The sequence below is a fragment of the Paramormyrops kingsleyae genome, chromosome 18 (genome assembly GCF_048594095.1).
Source record: "Paramormyrops kingsleyae isolate MSU_618 chromosome 18, PKINGS_0.4, whole genome shotgun sequence".
Classification (NCBI taxonomy): domain Eukaryota; kingdom Metazoa; phylum Chordata; class Actinopteri; order Osteoglossiformes; family Mormyridae; genus Paramormyrops; species Paramormyrops kingsleyae.
In genome coordinates, this window is record NC_132814.1 from 22,108,032 (window position 1) to 22,127,016 (window position 18,985).

General features: G+C 44.3%; 2 protein-coding genes across 2 annotated transcripts; both read right to left on the reverse strand.

Annotated features, from left to right (window-relative positions):
• Positions 1 to 342: 342 nt before the first annotated feature.
• Positions 343 to 2,581, reverse strand: LOC111855247 (adenosine receptor A1). Its single transcript, XM_023834079.2, has 2 exons — positions 2,155 to 2,581; positions 343 to 1,269 (listed from the first exon to the last, which is right to left on the reverse strand). The coding sequence occupies exons 1-2, from the start codon at positions 2,472 to 2,474 to the stop codon at positions 576 to 578; spliced, it is 1,014 nt and encodes a 337-aa protein (XP_023689847.1). The 5' UTR covers positions 2,475 to 2,581; the 3' UTR covers positions 343 to 575.
• Positions 2,582 to 4,261: 1,680 nt separating this feature from the next.
• LOC111855249 (uncharacterized) lies at positions 4,262 to 8,987 on the reverse strand. Its single transcript, XM_023834083.2, has 6 exons — positions 8,852 to 8,987; positions 8,603 to 8,699; positions 7,737 to 7,896; positions 6,179 to 6,294; positions 5,594 to 5,744; positions 4,262 to 5,302 (listed from the first exon to the last, which is right to left on the reverse strand). Exons 2-6 carry the CDS (start codon positions 8,621 to 8,623, stop codon positions 4,986 to 4,988), a joined length of 765 nt encoding a protein of 254 aa, XP_023689851.2. The 5' UTR covers positions 8,624 to 8,699; positions 8,852 to 8,987; the 3' UTR covers positions 4,262 to 4,985.
• Positions 8,988 to 18,985: the final 9,998 nt, after the last annotated feature.

Sequence of the window (18,985 nt, forward strand, 5' to 3'; positions counted from 1 at the left end):
AAATGGGAAGTTAAATACATATCGTGCACTTGTGTCAAAAACCAGTCATATCCTGTTTTCAATTGAAAGGAAGCTGCAGGTCCATTGGAAATGCAGGTGTCAAAGATTTCAGTTTTAGATGATCACCCAGTTCGTTTTCACTTGGAAACCCGTCTTTGATGTTGGTTATAGGCGATTTCCCACCTCTGGAACCTTTTTCAGTCACGAGGAACTTCTGTCGTGTTCACGCCGCAGGAACTCGGCCCGATTGAATTGTTATTGTAAGTCCCTGCTCTGGTGTAGGTTCTGTGGCGTCGGGCGGACCGAGGCATCGCGGGAGCAGAGAGAGACACGGATACTCGCTTGCCAGGGAAGAACATGCTCTTTATTGGTAATCCTGAAAAGGACTACATCAGGCACCCACAGAGCACCGGACTAGTTACACACAGGATACACAAGGTTGTTACACACGCGACAATAAGGAAATATAACCATTAACATTAAACAACAATAACAAGGGCTAATTACAGCTGCATGCGGCGCATGCTGAACCATGCGAACCTCCAGTGCTACCTTTGTACTCGATCAAGAATGACTCAACATGGTGGTTTGACGTCTGTCTTAAAATGGATTTTAAGGTCACCTTGCGGGTGGATCTTCCTATTGTCCATGGAGATGGTGCTGTTCGGGTTGCTGCCATCGATCTGGTCAGCTGTGAGGTCGGTTTGGGAAATCTCCCCAGTCCGGCAGAAGGCAACCCTATTCCAGATCAGTAGGTAGGCCTTGCGGAGCTTTCGGATCTTGAAAGCGTACACGATAGGGTTGACAGCGGAGTTGGCGTGAGACAGGAGGATCCCCGTGTGTATGAGCCAGGAGTAATGTTCATTAACTTTTCCGAAGAGGGTCACGCAGTTCATGATGTGCAGGGGGAGCCAGCTGATGGCAAACAGGGCCAGAACCAGCGCCAGTGACTTGGCCAGCTTCTGCTCCTTCATGTAGAAGGTCTGGGACTCCTTTTGCCGCAGGTGCTTCTTAATGTTGTAGAAGACTAGCAAGTACAGGATGGTCATGAGAAGCAGAGGCATCAGGATCCACACGAAAAAGTTGAAGTACACCATGTACTCCATGGACATGACTGTCACAAATGTGCAGTTGATGGTGGAGTTGGGGGAGTGGAGTGGATCTCTGTTATTCCATCCCAGGAGCGGAGTAAAGCCAATCAAACAAGCCAAGACCCAGGATGCGGTCACCGCAGCCCAGGTGCGTGACTGGGTAGCGAACCTCTTGTACCTGCAAAAGACAGATTTGTTTGATGTATTTTACGTATGCCCCAGGGATTTGTGGGTGCTGGAATTTTAAATCTGCATGGATATGGCGTTTGGGGGAATAATTTTTGTGTGCAAGTGAAAATCTTGTTTAGATTTATATATTATATGTAATGTCATTTTTCTTCACAACCTTTATAGAAACGGGTGAAATTTTAGGCTGAAAAACTACTACTACTACTACTGATAATAATAATAATAATAATAATAATAATAATAATTGTTAGTATTAGTAATAACAACAACCATAACAATAATAATAATAATAATAATAAAGCATAATATTATTGTTATTATTATTGTCAACATTGGTATAAGAGATTTTATTTTATTTTCTTAAAAGATTCAATTATGGAAACATCTTTAAATTGCTTATGCATTAAATCAAAACTGAACAAACAAACAAAAAAATAGGTCAAAGAGAGTGAACAGTTATTTGACTGAGGCTGTAACTTCTGACTTCGACGTCCTTCCCTTCGACATGAATGTGACACAGTAGTTATGAAACTTGTGATCTGAAGTTGCTGAGGTCAAATCAAATACAGTGCATTCATTTTACATTGAATTTAGGCAGCATTCTCAGAAAATGACTTTAATAGAATATAGGAGCAAGCAGAAATATTTATTGGGAGACTCCTGTTAAGGATATATTTCTGTTTTTATGCAAAGTGGTGCAACGTTTTGTTTTGAGAAAGCAGGGTTAGTCCGTTACTGGAAAAACATAAGGGTTAAGGGTCCGGCCCAAAACTGGCTATAGATGTAGATAATATACAGATCATGGGATACAGATCATGGGTAACAGGTGGCCGCAGAGATTTACTGGTACCAGGACCTGGAGGCCACTGCTCACCTGAAGGCGATCTGCACACGCAGGTACCGGTCCACGGCGATAGCCAGCAAGGCCAGGACGGAGCTCTGGGTCAGAACCAGCACCAAGCAGGAGATGAACAGACATCCATCGAAGGAGATCTGCAGGCCGTCGTCCAGCACCAAGGCCATGGGGATGGCGATGGCGCCCACTAGGAAATCCGCCGCCGCCAGAGACACCACAAAGCAGAAGGTGGGCTGCTGCAGGGAGCGGGTCAGCTTCACGCCCCAGATCACCAGCACGTTGCCCACGCAGCAGAGAAGCGCCACCAGCAGCTCCAGCATGGTGTAGAGCACCTCCATTCTGGGAGAGAGACGCAGGAGCCGGGCGGCTCGTACACAGCTGAGCAGGAAGTGGCCTGGGCCAAGCTTGTCTCTGCTGGGGAAAAGGTGACGAGAATTCGTTTCCTCAGTGCAGCAGCCTTCTGCAAGAGGAACAAGAACAAATGCCCTCCGTCAGCAGCTTCTGCAGAAAGATGCTGTTCCCCGTACCATCTTTCACATGTGCGCCTATGCAGCCTGGCCAGTTGTTTCTTATGTGGGCTGGAGATAACCATCTGCTTCTTATCTCTACAGGGTCGGGGGCAGGGGGCGAGGGGCAGAAAACATCCGCCGGTGTAGGGCTACAACAAAACCCTTACACAGTGCAGTAAGAAAGTACTCGCTCCGTAACACTTAGCACTTAATTGTTTCAGATCTCCAAACAAATTTCGGATAATACACAGTTTTTAAATGCCTAAGTACTAGTCACTCAATCAACCAATGACCCAAATATAAATGACAATGGGTTAAACTGCACTACACAACCTAGCTTGATTGCTGCCAGCCCTATTGAATCCTATTGTCCCCCCCAAACACCTGTCCACTCCCCTGTGACTATGGCATAAGAATTTCACTGTCTTCCTCTGAATGCACATGAAAATGAGTCTTGAAATTTGGTCTAAACAGAAACTGAAAACAGCACGATAGCTGAAATGAGGATTGGCCTGTTCGGAGGAGCAATGCAGCTGGTGCTCATATGGGTCCTGCCATTCGCCGTCGCATTTTGCATGTCCTGAGAATCATTAATCTGCAGTGCAGGGCTGTGTTTTGCATGCAGTGATGGCTCAGTGCATTTATGAGCGTGCTTGCAAGATTGTTTCTGAGTGAGCTGTATGGGACCATCCTGCCAAATGTGGGACAGGTAACACTAGGATATAAATGTATATATAAAACAGGACTTTATGGTGAAGTTTGTCCTACAAAATCACTTAAATCCTCTGGAGCTTCACTAGTCCCCTGGGCTGATGATTAATTTACACAACCCGTGAAGGGGGAAGTGTCAAAATGTGCAACAAATCCTGAATGAATAACAAGTGTTTCTCTCATGGCTATTTGTTATTCAGTTTACAGAATGCATCTTTCGTCAGATCTTGGTGTTCGCAAATGGTGGAAAACCCTTTCCCCCTCTGCCCTGGAATCATAATATTGAACCCAAAAGCTATATACTACACCTTCTTGTTCATTCACCATCATTGCCCATTTGTGCAGCTGTATTTTTAAATGGACTTATCTCCATGTCGCAATATGTCATGTTTAAAATATCTTACATATTTATATTCTTTTTCTTGCACATGACCATTTCACATGATAGGAATTTCTTGTAGTGTGTGACCTCATGCATCAGAAAGCTGAAGATGACAATACAGATACTATGACTCTGACTAGAACTTGATATTCTAACCTAAGATGGGCACCAATGGTACAATTTCAGAACATGGGAAATGAACAAGGAACCCATCAGGCAATCATTTGAGTCTGCAAGCCATCTGCAGCGTGTGGCTCAGTGGGCTAAGCCTGTGCACATGTAATCAGATGGTTGCCGGTTTAAAGCCAGCCTCAGCGCGTCTGCGGGTCCTTGAGCAAGGCCCTTAACCCCCCAGCCCCCTGGGTGCCGCTACGGGTGGCTGCCCTTCACAGACAACTTACTCTACAAAAGCAAAATGAGGGCGGTGTAAAGACAATTTCCCCACAAGGATTAATGAAGTGATTATTATTACCGTAGTGCTATCAACTTCCAAGCAACCGTCCATCATCCAAAACCCATTTTTTATTAATATGTCTGCATTTTCTTAGGAGTTTTGGTAACACTTTACTTGAGGTGGAACAAGTAACTTTGTAACTTGGTTACTACTGAAGTACAAATCATGAACCAATACAGTCACTACATGGGATACACGACTGATTAATGATGAATGAACATAGGATCAGCACGTATCTAATGGTTTCTGGTTAATTAAAACATTAAGTAAGAATGTACTACTGCATTATTTTCGCCTCCTCAAGTAAATCTTTACAGGCTTTGCATGATGTTTGAAGTAACCGGGTCAAGTAGTTAAATTATCACAAGAAAAAAGGCAACCATGTTTTTCTTATAAAAAATGTATTAAAAACATTCCCAGGAAACAGTGGGATATCAACAAACATCGGCGTACTGTGTGAAAACAAGAAAAAGGAATATTACAAAAGCTGTACATTTTCTTCACGTGAAATGCAATACTTCCGACATAAACAAAAGGTCTACTTATAAAGTAGTTCTGAACTGACAATCCTGAGATTTGTAGATATTCTCGAAGGCACCTCACATCCCTCTCTGTCCGTCTGCTGGGCCAGAGGTTGATTTATGAGCCCCTGTTCGCTCTGGGATGGAAACTTTTTTTGCTTTCGAACGATGCTCTGCAAGGGTGCTGAGTCTAACGGCTTCACAGACTTACTGACACACGAATACAGTATTTCAGGGCAATGCTATTTTCCCGTTGTGATTCCTGATCTGCCCTAAGCCACCACGGCCTTATTCCCGTCCATGCGGAGTCCCCTGAGGGTGTCCTCGGTGAACTTGTAGGTGAGCTTCCTCTTGACTTTGCAGATCTCCCCGGTACGGGAGTAGTTGCGGAGCGCACGCGCCATCTTCTGGTAGGTCATGGTCTTGCGGTTGCCTTTACGCCGGCCCCACATCTCGGCCAGACGCTCCTTGTTCTGGGAGGAGAACTGGAAGGTTCCGTTGCCCGACTGGACCCACCAGATGCAGCTGCGCATCTCTGGGTTCTGCAGCATCTCGTAGAGAAATTGGAAGAGGCGTTCTTTCTTCCGACCTGCCAGGAAAAGGAGCCAGATTTAAGAATGAGAGACACCTGAGACAACAGGGAAAAAGGTCGCTGAACAGTAGGAATTCCAGCGGCAGTGTTTACCACCATTCAAACCGTGTATTTGTGTGGGTCACAAGCAGTCACTACACTAAATATCGAATAAATGTCTTCCTTATTTAGGAAAACCTGAAGCAGCATGTTTTGCTAACCAGCTAGTTAACTACGACCTTCAGACACACAGAAGCATGAAACCAAATCACTCAACTTGCATTTACTGTAGCGGGTCGCCGGACATACCCGTGATGGATGTAAGGGGGGGAGCATTGCAAGTCTTCTTCCCTCGTCTCTCCACTCGGGGCGACGGGGGGTAGTCATGGCAACCGGAGCTGGTGGACTGGGAGTCGGAGTCGCTGCCGGGATTGGCATCGTAGATGAATTGGCACTGGCCCTGTGGGTCATCGACGCCGAAGACTGTTAACCGAAGCTTTGGAAAGAATCTTGTTTCCCAGCCGAAATAAAACCAGTGCTGCATTTTCAGCATTCTCAACCTGGTTTAACGTTTTGAACATTGAAGAGTAGCTTCTGGAAAGGTTTATAAATTTGGGTTTTAGTTTAAGGGGTGGTGTGTGGCTGAGTGGGTTAAGCTGCTCTGGTTCTAATAGGAAAGTTGCTGGTTCAAATCCCAATATTGACAGACTGATTTCACCACTGGACCCTTTATATAGGCTCTTGTACCTCAATAGATCCTGCCTGAGCCAGCTTTCTCAATAAATGTATGTCGATTTGGATAAAAGCTTCTACTGGATAAGCAAAGCAGCAATATCATCTGAGTTGTAATGAGAATTAGGTTCAGCTAAATAATCCAGTGACGGAAAGGCTTACCGGCTGAGAAGCAGAGGCTCGAACCCAGTGAGCGGACCCTTCCCAGGCATCACTCTTATCAGGAACCGGGGGGTGATAGTGCCACTCGTAGGCGAAGCACCCTGACCAGCTGTTCTCTGCATTGGCAAAGTGTTACAACGTCAGCAGTTAGACCTGTGAGGTTATCACCTACTGCATTATGGGTATTCCAAAGAGGATTGCATTTCTCTCACATATTTATATGAAATGCAAATCTATCAGCTTGTTGTACTTGTTTGCAATCCACTGGTTATATTCATAAGGCTTGGAAAAAATAATGGATTTCTTCAGGTTAACATATACAGTGCTCACAGAAATTCTTGGGACTCCCGCTTAATTCTTTAAAACTGTTACAAATGTATTGGTTTCATAACAAAAGTCCATTAACAAGCAATATATTTTCATACAGAACCAGCCAATGGATTTGACAGGCCAAGACGCCTACAAAGAGAGAGATAGTGTCTTATCTTATCACATGACCTGGTCACCTGACCTAAACGCAGTAGAGAGGGTTTTGGAGTTTGACCAGAAAGTGAAGGAAAAGTGGCCAATGAGTGCTAAGCATATATATGGGACCTCCTTCAGGACAGCTGGAGAAGCATCTCAGGAGGCCTCCTCGTGGAACTGGCGTAGAGGAGACAGTAGGGTCAGAAATTGGGGTTAAGGGCCTTGCTCAGGAGCCCAATGGTGGGATCACTCTGCCGACCTTCTGTCCTAATCTACAGAGTTGCCCCCCCCCCCCAAAAAAATCTTTTGTTTAATGCTTTTTTGGTCAGTGCATGGCTCCATGTCTGTTACTTTATAGTTTTGCTGTCTTTATAATTATTTTTAATTGTAGAGAATGGTTCTAATAAACCTTTCATTCAGTTCTTGTCATTTTGCTATTAATTGCAATTGTACTCATTGGCTTCCAAAGAGATACCAAATACAAGTGTTTGGTGTTTTATATTATTGCAAAGGTGTTACTGATTAAACGTAATGCTTGTTAATTAACTTTTTAACTGAGAACAGTTCTCTTTGAACTATAACTTGGGTTTCAATATATTACTACTTGAAATGAAAGTTTCAGTTAAACCTACAACCTACTGATTGTTTTATTTATAAAAATGTGTGTAGACAAATGAATAAATTAATGATTTTTGTTATAAAACCAATAAATTTGCAATATTTTTGCTGCATTGACTAAGCATCCCAAGACTTCCTGTGTGCACCGTATGCCGGATGGGGCAATGATGTCACACTTTCTGGGTCGAGGGTTCAATGCCCACAGGCTATATGTGTGTGGTTTCTTCCCGGATCCCAGAATCATGCAGTTAGACGAGTTATTGTCTCTAAATCGCCCTCAATGTCTGACTGTGTGCCCTGCAATGGACATCCAGTCCACGGTGTCCCCTGCCTTGTGCCCCTCGCTTCCTGAGATAAGCTCCATCTGCACCATAACTTCTTGCGAAGGCTCCCAAAATCGCCCACACATCCTTAAGCAGGACGTTGGACGTTGGTGTGGAACCATGGCCTCCCATCCTGGGCTTGTTTTCCTCACCTACAATGCTGGGCTCCTGTTTATCCCCGCACTGGACGCTGGCGCCTTGCTGAACCTCCGCTGAGTGCTCCTGGAGGTACTCCTCTATCACGTCCAGGTCCACTTCGGCCTGGGGGGGATCTCCCCAGGTCCGGGAACCGAAGTCCTGGAGGTACCGCACCTGGAACAAGCATGGCAACCCTTCAGAGGTCTACGCTTCTGTGCATCGTCATGCGGTGTTACCAGCTGACCGCCACATTTGGGATTATGTTTCCATTTCACAATAAAATTTAAATATTCACGAGAAACACATAAAGCAAGACTCCATTGTGGACAGGTGCCTCTATGTAAATATAGCTTTTCCTAGAGCTTGTTTAGAGAGTAACCCATGAGATTTTCATACAGGCATTTGCATCGTGTTACGGTTTGCGTAACATAACTATCTGTCCTTATTTGACCATGCTTTGAATGATGGACCCGCTCATAAAGCTATGCATTAGCCTCTAGTTGTCCCTGGCATGTTTTTTGCACGTGAGCTGAAATACGAACCTTTTAAAAGCAACGCAAAGAAATCAAAGATTTGTCAGGCTGCCCCCAATAACTGCTGAGCACCTGATTAGTTTAAAAGAGGACAAAGTGTCTTGGCCAAAAAGGCACATATATCCTTATAATAGCAAGGTTAGGATCTGACCCACTGCAAACATTGTCCATACTGCTCTGCAAACAGAAGATGCAGAGGAGTCCTTTAAATAGATCTGAAGTAGTCTCAGAGGTGGAGGGTGTGAATAATGTGTGAAGAGAGTGTTTATATTAATGTGCGCGGTGTGAGAGGGCAGCAGGCGTCCGGGCTGTTGCGCCCAGCTCAGGACACTGGTGACGGTACTCACTGTCTCCAGTGTGGCCAGCATGGCGAGGAAGACGATCTGGAGAAGGTCAGAAGCGAAGGTGCAGTCTCAGGGACGGGGACGGGGACGGGGAAGACACCTACAAGATGAAGCCATTGAATGACTGTGTGCTTTGAACACAAGCCGGAAAGAAGCGGGAAACATCTGGGCCCAAGAGGAGCGAGGAAGCATGAGCAGCTTAGAAAAAAGAGACACAGTTAGATTAGCGATAACGGGGGAGAGACACCGTACCTCAGGCTCCTGTCAGGGCCCAGATGAGACGTCACAGATCCAGGTACGAGGACGGAGGTTCGGAGACAGGCAGATCCACTGCAGGATGCTGATGACCACGGCCGGGCAGGACACGTACTAATCCACGGCAGGAAGCTCGTTTCACACTCTGTTGGTGCTGTCAAGTCCTGCCTATTATACTCTCCCACTCCACCCCCCACCCCTCACACACACACACACCCCTTTCCCCCCACCTGTATTCCCCACAGGCCATTGCCAACCCCTTATCACGTTTATGCAAAGTCTCTCTTCGGGGTCAGATTAATAAGGAGGCTTATCGCGGTTCGTGCTACAGCCTGTGGGGTTTGTTTGCTATGGTTTCCATTGTTCTAGCGTGTGACACAGACACTTATTCATTCCACACCCAGAAAGAGTTGCGTTATTATTATTATTATTATTTTATTGTGGACACGCTTCTTGTAATATGATGCAACGCTAGAGGCCGTGTCATAGCCTGACAGAGAGAATGGGGGAATTCCAGCTGATAAAAGAGCTAAAACTGGTTATTAAGAGAGTATTTCTGTGTAATGGTGTCAGTCTTATGGTAGAGGGGATGTTGGTGGTTGCAGTGTGGACACACTGGTACAGCCGCTGAGCCCAGTTCTGGGAAACTCTGAGCCACTGGATGTTTTATGATGACACGTTTATTCTGATGAACAATCGGTTCTGTGTACGACAGCACGATTCTGCGCATGACGAAGCCATAAAGATTAATCCGTACGAGAATGTAAACTGATGGGACATCAGTGCAGTAAATTTCATCATGTCACTTGCTGTAGTGTTGTCTTTTTATAGCAACATAAAAAAAATTTTGGCCATAAGAGTGGGAAAAAATGTTCACAGAGCAGGCGGAGGTAAGCTAGACTACGTTACATGATCATGCATTTATACACATATACAAAATGTGAATTCTCACATTTTTTCTATTAATTATTATTATTATTATATACGATTAATTTAAATGTCTATGGACTATGATAAACAATGAAGCATGTAAGGAACAAATTTACAAATTTGCAAACTGACTTTTGGGTGAAGAAACTATTGTGAGTTTTAGCACAAACTGCTGTGTTGTCACCATCTCATTGCACAAAGAACAAATAGTTCAACGAGTGCTGACAGTCTGCATGCAGGAGGGTTGGGGGTGTGTTTTAATTTTGCTTCTACATTATCCTCCCTCCAAACACTGAAGGGTCTGTCTGCACCCTCCCGGTATATAAGAAAAGCAATCAAGACTGGTGCAATCTTCAAACTCTACCATCAAAAAAATTATGTGCAAATAAACAAATAAATAAAGAAATAAACTGAAAAGCAGACACTTCCATACCAAAATATTTCATGTTCTTATTCATCAAACTTAGTAAGCAAAATTGACAAATACAAAACAGTCTAAAAATACACTCAGTGACAAAAAAATGTTAAGCACCCAGACGGAGTTGTGGAAATGAAATGAATCTGCATGTGGTGAAAGGTCATGTGACTTTACTGCAATGATTATAATATCAGATCAAACGGGCAACAGAGTTGACAGTATAGGCACACTGCTGGTCCTATGTCAGTAGGATACATCCTGGATACATGCAGCGATACGATGCGGAAGGGAGTCGTATAGCCGTTGTATCCTCTCCTGCGGCAAGTCGGCCCACAGCTGTTGTAACTGGCCCTCGACGTCTGGGCTGATCCCACACATGTTTGATTTGAGAAAGATCGGGGGACCTCAACATGACACAGGCAGTCCTTAGCCACACTTTCCATATGTGAATGGGCATTGTCTTGTTGAAAGACTGTACCAGGGTGCTAACTCACTACCAGAGATGACCTGAAGTCATACCCTATGACTCCCCACACCATGATGTCATACCCTATGACTCCCCACACCATGATGTCATACCCTATGACTCCCCACACCATGATGTCATACCCTATGGCTCCCCACACCATGAAGTCATACCCTATGGCTCCCCACACCATGATGTCATACCCTATGGCTCCCCACACCATGAAGTCATACCCTATGGCTCCCCACACTATGATACCAGGAATAACGCCGGTGTGTCTCTCCACAACCCTGGCAGGATTGATCCTCTCCCCTCTGTGCTGCAATATGCACACACGATGGTCATCCAATGGTAATGCAGAACCGAGATTCATCTCTGAAAATGGTATAACACTTCTCGCCATCAGTCCATCACTCCTAAGACAGCTGTCTCTGTGCTGGTGTTAACGGTAGCCTGTGCATGGGACGGTGAACCTGCAGTCCGGTTGATGCCAGTCATCGAGACACGGTGCAGGATGACACAGGGTGCTGTAGAGAGTCCAATACCTGTGTCCGGATGGCAGGCGCAGATGTCGTGGGATTCTGTAATGCTTGGCGCACAACAGGACGATCCTCCTTTGGTGTGGTCTGTCCTGGGTGACCGGAACCTTCACAACGTGTGTAGGTGCCTTCATGTGCCCATTGGTTACAACATCAGGTGACTGTGACATCTGCATGCCCCACATGCTGGCCAATTGCACGATACGACCACCTGGCCTCATGCAAGCCCACAATGTGAGACCTATCAGACTCTGTCAAGTGCTGGTGATGCTGTCTAATAGGTCTATAAGGCGTCCTCTGGGTCCGGTGACTAGATGTATCTGCTCCTTGCAAATCAAGTCACTTACGTACCCATCGCTGGTCTGCACGTGTACCAAATTACCACTAAATTGTACCATTACTTCTGGGTGCTTAACTTTTTTTTTGTCACTGAGTGTACCATGAGCAATATCCATGGATTTACGGTAATCACAGTCTGCACTGTCACCATCACCCAATGACTCGGATCACAACAGCGATTTCCCCTGCTGTCTTCTGCTCATGCGAGAATGGGGTGTCTGATGTGTACTCAGAAGAAAGACATCTTATTCTGTATTCTATGGGATACTCCTAAATATGAGTGCCTGCTATACTTTGTGGCTGCATGTTATATATCATGTATATATCAACTGAGGATGTATATACCACCTGAGAGAGTTCAAGTTACACACATTTACTCAAGAATCCTCAGGCACTACATCACCTACTGGTAGGAGGTGCCATGCCTTGAATGTAGCACAGCATTAAATCCAAAATGCATCTTGATTTAGTGTAGCCCTGGGTAACTTTTAACCTTAGTTATGTACATTATTGTAATACAAACCATTTCAATAACAAACAGGAGATTCCACATGGGAGTAGAGGTTGTAAATAATCTTCCTGACATCTTAGTGCATAATTTAAGGCTGTAGCGATGCTGGGATTATCTTGACAGCATTATGACAGCATCACTGTGTTCAGAGGGACATTCAATAGTCACAATAAATTGTACCTGAATTTAATTGTCAAATGCACCGATAAGAAACATTCACGATATTCAGCGATGAGATGCATGCAGTTCTGGATGTGCTTGCATGTGAATTGCACACCTGAAGTTACTGCAGTCATGTTAATTTTTACAGGACCACTTACGAGAATGGTTAAGGGTGGGAGGTCAAGGTCTTGGCATAGGATCAAGAGATGATGACATCTTGATGGGTTGCCATGTTTGTTTATTATTCATAAATGTGACAGGGAGGGCCTCAGGGGCTGTTGACAGTGTTAAAGAGCAACTTCACTATGTGGGTTTTGTTCCTTCACGCTGTTTCGCTCGCATGTGTTTGCTTTGGAAAGGGGCTCTGGTCCCCTCGACCTCATATACAATAGTTACTTTGGGGTCTCCCCACTAAGAAGTAGTCAGAAGACCGTAGCTAGGTAGCTGGTTAGCAGAATATGCTGCTTCAACATCGCCGAAATAAGGAGGGTGATTATTCAAAAATTATGTGTACTGATTGTTTAAGGGCGAGTAGGGGCCCAAATCGTTGGGGCCCCACGCAAATGCGTGGTTTGAGTGGTGGTTGCTGGCTATTTGACTTAGGGCCCATTAGACGTACACAATCATGGTAAACAGCGTACGCCAGCTTTGAGTTACAAATAAAAAAAGTTCCCACTGGGGTCAAGTTAAGCCAACTGTACTTGGCATAACCAACAGTGCTGGAGAATGAGCTGTGTGAAATCACAATACCTGTGCAAACCCTGCGCAGGTGTTCCAGATAACAGCACACGTTCGCTTTATCGGCAGTAAAAAGCCCACAGAGGAATGTATAAAGGCCAATTGTTAGACTTCAAAGACAAACTGGTGGCTACAAGCACTCACTGTTTGGGAGAGGGGAACGTTTACCTCTGTCATGAGCTGAAATGTTTTCTGGCATAGCTGCCGGGGGCCATGCTGGTCATGTGACTCTGCTTATGTTTCATGGGCACAAACATGCTTGTTTACTGTATATAGAAAGTGAGCGGCAGCTCTGCACAATGACCCATGATGCTTTAGGGCAGGGGTGGCCAATCATATCCGCAAAGGGCCGGTGTGTATGCGGGTTTTCGCTGCAACTCCCTAATTAGATTACTAATTAGAGGACTGATTGGCTGAAGAGTCCTCACACCTGGGTTTGAACAGCTGACCTGCAGGTTATCCCAAAAACCTGCATACACACCAGCCCTTTGCGGATAAGATTGGCCACCCCTGCTTTAGGGGAATCACCTTCGCCTCATAGTCCTTTGCTTGGGTTACAATGTAATGTGTCAGCCCTCCATCAAAATGATGCTTAATTTGCCATTCGGACAAGAGCAGGTATTTTGAAATGCTTTATTTTTCACATATCTCATCTTGCTCTCCATTTTCAAGACACACAAACATATATAGAGGTGAGATTGAAGCTCAGGGTCTGGGGACAGCACCAGCTGTCCATCCAATATCCTTGGAGCAGTTTTGAGGGGGTTAATATCCTTGCTCAAGAACCCAGCAGAGACGTGACTATTCTGCTGAGGACATGATTCAAACTGGCGACTTTCTTACCACAGGAACAGAGGCCTAACCCCTCAGCGATTACTTTATTATCACTCCTCAGTGGCCGCCTGAATTAAATCTACCGCAGGAATCTACAAAGACAACTATCTGAAAAGGTGGCCTTACCCCAAACTCGTTACAGATCATGAGATGACAGAAGCCTGCAACTTGTGAAATGTAAGGGGCATTTATGACGGCACCATTAGCAACATTGGCATAGTCGTATATGACTGTGCTGTTAGGAGTTGTGGCAGCTGGGCCAATATTTCAGAGTGATCACAGCTGATAAGAAAGGCCATCTGGACTGCGCCGGTGTACGCTGCCCCAAAGTGCAACTCTTGATCAATCCTATTTGTTTGTTCAGAAACACCCTCTCTCAACCCTTATGTAAAATGGTTTGGGATGCATAACAGCCATTGGCAGGATGCTGCCCAAAACAAGACGCAGAAATGGGGTAGATTAGGCCCAGCTGAACTTGCCACTCAGTTTCCTCTCCTGTCAGCCTGGCTGCATCTTGGAAGCATGCAATCCTATGAAAATCCATCTTTTGACACCCCGTAGAAAATACCTCCATGAAAATGAACCAAATACTTCCTTACATGTCTCTCCATTTTGTTTTGGTTGTTTTGTCTATGCTTTTTGCTTTGTTTTGTTTCTGTTTTTTCTTTTGCTTCATCTCTGTTCTTTTCAGCTTTTTTGTTATTTTATTTGTTTTGGTTTTGTTTTATTTGTTTGTTTTGTCTCCATGTTTTCTTTTCTTTTGTTTCATTCCTGATTCATTTCTATTTTTTGTTTTAGCTTTGTTGTTTGTTTTTGGTCTTGTTTCTGTTTTTCGTTGTTTTTATTTTTTCTTTTCTTTTGTTTCTGTTTTTGGTTTATCTTGTTTTGTTTGTTTTGGTTTGTTTCAAATTTTTGTTTTGTTTTTTCATTTGTTTTGTTTTTTCATTTCTATTTTTTTCTTTTGTTTGTTTTGTTTCTGCTTTTGTCTTGTTTTACTTTGTTTTGCTTCATTTTGTTTCTGTTCTGCTTTATTTCATTTTACTTTGGCTTCATGTACAACAGGGGTGGCCAAAGGGCCGCTGTGTTTGCAGGTTTTCGCTGCAACTACCTAATTAGATTACTAATTAGAGGACTGATTGGCTGAATAGTCCTCACACCTGGGTTTGAACATCTGCCCTACAGGTTATCCCAAAAACCTGCATACACACCGGCCCTTTGCAGATAAGATTGGCGACCCCTGATGTACACTAATAAGTACTGGATAGGGAAAAATAAACATTCTAAAAAACTAGCAGTACTGATGCATTCTGAACAGCTTCCCCCATGTACATCAGCCTGACATGCTGAGCGTGATTGATCTTTGAGGACTTCCAACCAGGCAGGACACGTAGTATCCCACCCATATCAATTATCTGATACGACTGATTTAGTTTCAAATGCAGAGGCCAAAAATGCCTCATGCTTAGCTAACAGTTTCAGAGAAGATGGGAAAATATAAAAAATGTCTGTCCAAATTGCCCATAGCTAAGTTCCTGTCTTTGTCATGGCTAAATGTAAAGGTGAACTTTTATATTCAGAAGCCGTTGTTGTGGTTTTTCAGGGCTTACAGCCAATAACAACAAGCCTTCAAGGCAAACTGCAAAACAGCTCCTTCATAATTGTGTTATCATTAGAGTGTTTGTGTAAAAGAAATGGGCTGGTAAACAAAACATTTATTATATATATGTATAAATATGGCATTATATAAGTTTTCGTTATCGTGTTTAGCCTGGAGGTAGGGTGACTATTTTCAAAGATAAGACTGCTTCATTTGCATATAATTACGTTACATCCACAAACAAGCTACTGTTAAGTGAAACGCTATTCATTATTCCGCACATGACAAAGTCCTGATTATCTGGCTTAAATAACTTATTACAGTGTCTGTGAATCCTTCACCGTTGTTAGCTTTTCCAGTAGTGAGGCCCCCTGGAACAGACCGGATAAACTTGTTTGGAAAAACCCTTAAGCAAAGACCCATTGTGGCCGTTGGGATCCTAATTAAGTGCACCTGTGCTCCCTGATAAACGGGACCTGTCAGGAACAAAGCCGAACGTGACACAGGAGGACCTGCAGAAGGTTGGGAAGAGACCTGGAGCCACTGGCTCCTTCCTCGTCAAAACTTGGGAATTATTAATCCAACCTTGTTATTTAATTTGCAATTGTAATGCATCCTTCAGTATAGTAATTACTCCCATTTGCAGAGCCATAAAACTCCACGACGCTTTCTGCTATGCTATCAGCAACAGCGACCTCACTAGTAAATGCCTTTGATTGTTTTCAGGGCCTTTTATAGGCTGGGATCATGGTATTCTTTAGCATATATTTGAAGATAAGAGCCATATAAATGTTTCGGTTTTGGTGAAAACAAAAGGTGATTTCACCAGAACCAAAGAGTTTTGAGAATTCATCGATATATTCCAAAGACGCTTTCATCCAAAGTGACATACATTGGTCAGACAGTCCCTGGAGCACTTGTGAGTCAAGGCCCTTGCTCAGGGACCAAATGGTGAAATCACTTATCTGGCACCAGGATTTGATCTAGCAACCTTCTGATGCACAGCAGCCTAAACTGCTGAGGTACAATGCACCCCTCGGTTTCTGACAGAACGCCTCGGTTTCAGAAGAGATTCCCTCAGAAATCACCCCTGAAGCCCACTGCCTTTCTCTCAGCATGGAGGACAGGCTTCTCCCTGGCATTTCTGCCCTCTTGCTCCTTCTTCACAGTCCTCCTCATCCTCCCATCTTCTCATGTCACAGACAGTGACCACAATGAGGTCTTCAGTTGCCTCCTGTGTGAGTGTGATTCGTTTAATCACTACAACTGGGCTGTGACGTTTCTTCTGTGTCATTCATGCAAAAACCCCAAACTTGACAGAGACAGTGGGATGCCGTAAAGGTGGTCCTGATGAAAATAGATTACATTAGACAAAACGATTAGAGCTAGATAAAGCAGATGGTTGCAGGTTCAAGTCCCAGGAATGGCTAAACAGTACTGAATTGCATCCAGAAAATGTAAAAATGTAATTTGTTTTAAAGGAAAGTCACATTGTCACATGCTTTATTAATAATATCTATTCATCAGTCTCCAGCTGCTTATCCTGGACAGGATCAAGGGGGGGTCTGGAGCCTGTCCCAGGCAGCACAGGGCACAATGCGGGGGTGAAGCTTGGATGGGATGTCAATCCTAGTAATAAAATATTACATCAATAAAAATCTTTAAATCCGACTGACAGTGTTCACTTGTGCTGTTTTCTGGATAAAAGAGTACAATTTTAAAATGTACCATTTAAAAAAATCTGTAACACAAAATAACACAAAATGTGCCAAAGTGAATTGAGATATTCTGAGATTTACTTTATTGATCCCAGGGGGAAATTCTTGACTGAAGAGACTGATGGTCCATTTCATCACGTAACTCTGTACTAACAGTAACCAACCATAATAGGTACCTCCCATAATCCCCAGGTAACTGTTAATTATAATTCTGTTGATACTTCCAAAGCCTGTCAAAATTACTGTCGCACCTTGTCAACGACACAGAGCCCGCATATTCATTTCAGGGCCCCCCGCAGACACTATTATCCAGGATATTACTTACAGTTTACACATGGCGAGCACCTGGCTGGTTTTAGTGATGCCGTTCACCCTCGGGTCACCTGAGGGCACAGGTCCCCTGCAGAGCGCTTTAAAGTCCCAGGTAGCACCTGTCACGGCGTAACAATCCAATCTGATCGCCCCATACCAAGACGATGCTCTAGAAAATAAGCCGGCATGGGTCACGTGACGCACTTCGACTGGAGCCCAGGTGTAAAACTTTTACAGTTTGGAGGAATCTCCACCCCCATTGCCCCCTGCGTGGAGCCCGTGCGACAGGCAAATCAGATAAGGCTGGGCAGGTGCAATAGGGTATTCCCCCATCGCCGCGGCAGACAAAGCCGTGCTCATCAACGGACTGCAGGAATGGGGAACCGTAGCCCTGATTTCGGGCAGCTCGGGATAATGATTGTTTCATGGTTCAGAGATTACTAGAAACACCACAGAGGCATTTGAGAAATAGTCTTCCCGTACCAAGCTGTCCCACATCATCTATGAAATTATACTACTTGTTGGTCCTAGGGGGCAGTATGGTAGCTTAGCTGGTGTCCCTATATTGTGCCTTACAATGGACTGGCATCCCATCAAAGGTTTACCCCAGCTTTGGTATAGGAGCGGTCTTATAGCACTTCTTTACACAGCGTGTAGTCAGAGTATGGAATAGTCTTCCTGATAACGTAGTGCAAGCTGAATCCTTGGGTTCCTTTAAATCAGAGCTAGATAAGATTTTAACAACTCTGAGCTATTAGTTAAGTTCTCCCCAAGCGAGCTCGATGGGCCGAATGGCCTCCTCTCGTTTGTATATTTCTTATGTTCTTATGTTGTTCCATGAAGCAGGATTTCTCAGTTAGCTGGGTTAATGTAACATTCATTTCTATGGGAAAAACCCTAATCCCAACTACGACAGCCTTAACCTCTACCCAGCACTAACTTCACCATAAGTAACCAAACAGAGTTGCCCCTTTGGGCAACTGAAAAAATGGACCCCACATCGTCGTTCTCTCCCTAGTGTGGCTCTAATGAGCCTCATCTGTTGCTCATTTGTCTTGCCTCTTGTTTCAGCTCTCATATGGATCCCTCCAGTTGACCCTTGTCTGCTCCCTCGTTAGTCGTGGATAAGAGTGCTCTCCAGTGCTGTCATGCCCAGTCCTGTCGTCACTGTTGCCCCACTGTGTGCTCCTGTGCCTTTCACTGCTGTTAGCCCTGTTTCTTTAATAAGCCCCTCAGTATTTGCCCATACGCCTGCTCTTGTCTCTGTTGTATTTTTGGATCGTAACACATCTGGCTTCCACAATGTGATATATACATAACTCACGCACACACACAGAGGTACCCATGAGGGACGTGAGACAACAGTATTATTTCCTACTGTAGTATATTTTCCAAACATATCTTTCAAATGAATGACCTCATGGTACCGCCTCTCTGTGACTAGATCAGTTCACTGTCCTTGGTTCAGACCAAGACCTGTCCCTATAGTGGATTATAAATGATACATTTTGGAATTCAACAACAGCTTCTAGGTGTTATCCAGGACGTAGGTTTGGCTTCAACATTA

Coding starts and splice junctions, on each gene's coding strand:
- LOC111855247 (XM_023834079.2), bottom strand. CDS start 2,474: ATGGAGGTGCTCTACACCATGCTGGAGCTGCTGGTGGCGCTTCTCTGC. Junction 1,270..2,154: donor CGTGTGCAGATCGCCTTCAG/GTGAGCAGTGGC, acceptor TGTCTTTTGCAG/GTACAAGAGGTTCGCTACCC.
- LOC111855249 (XM_023834083.2), bottom strand. CDS start 8,623: ATGCTGGCCACACTGGAGACA. Junction 7,897..8,602: donor TGCTGGCCACACTGGAGACA/GTGAGTACCGTC, acceptor TGCTTGTTCCAG/GTGCGGTACCTCCAGGACTT. Junction 5,745..6,178: donor GAGCCTCTGCTTCTCAGCCG/GTAAGCCTTTCC, acceptor GATGACCCACAG/GGCCAGTGCCAATTCATCTA.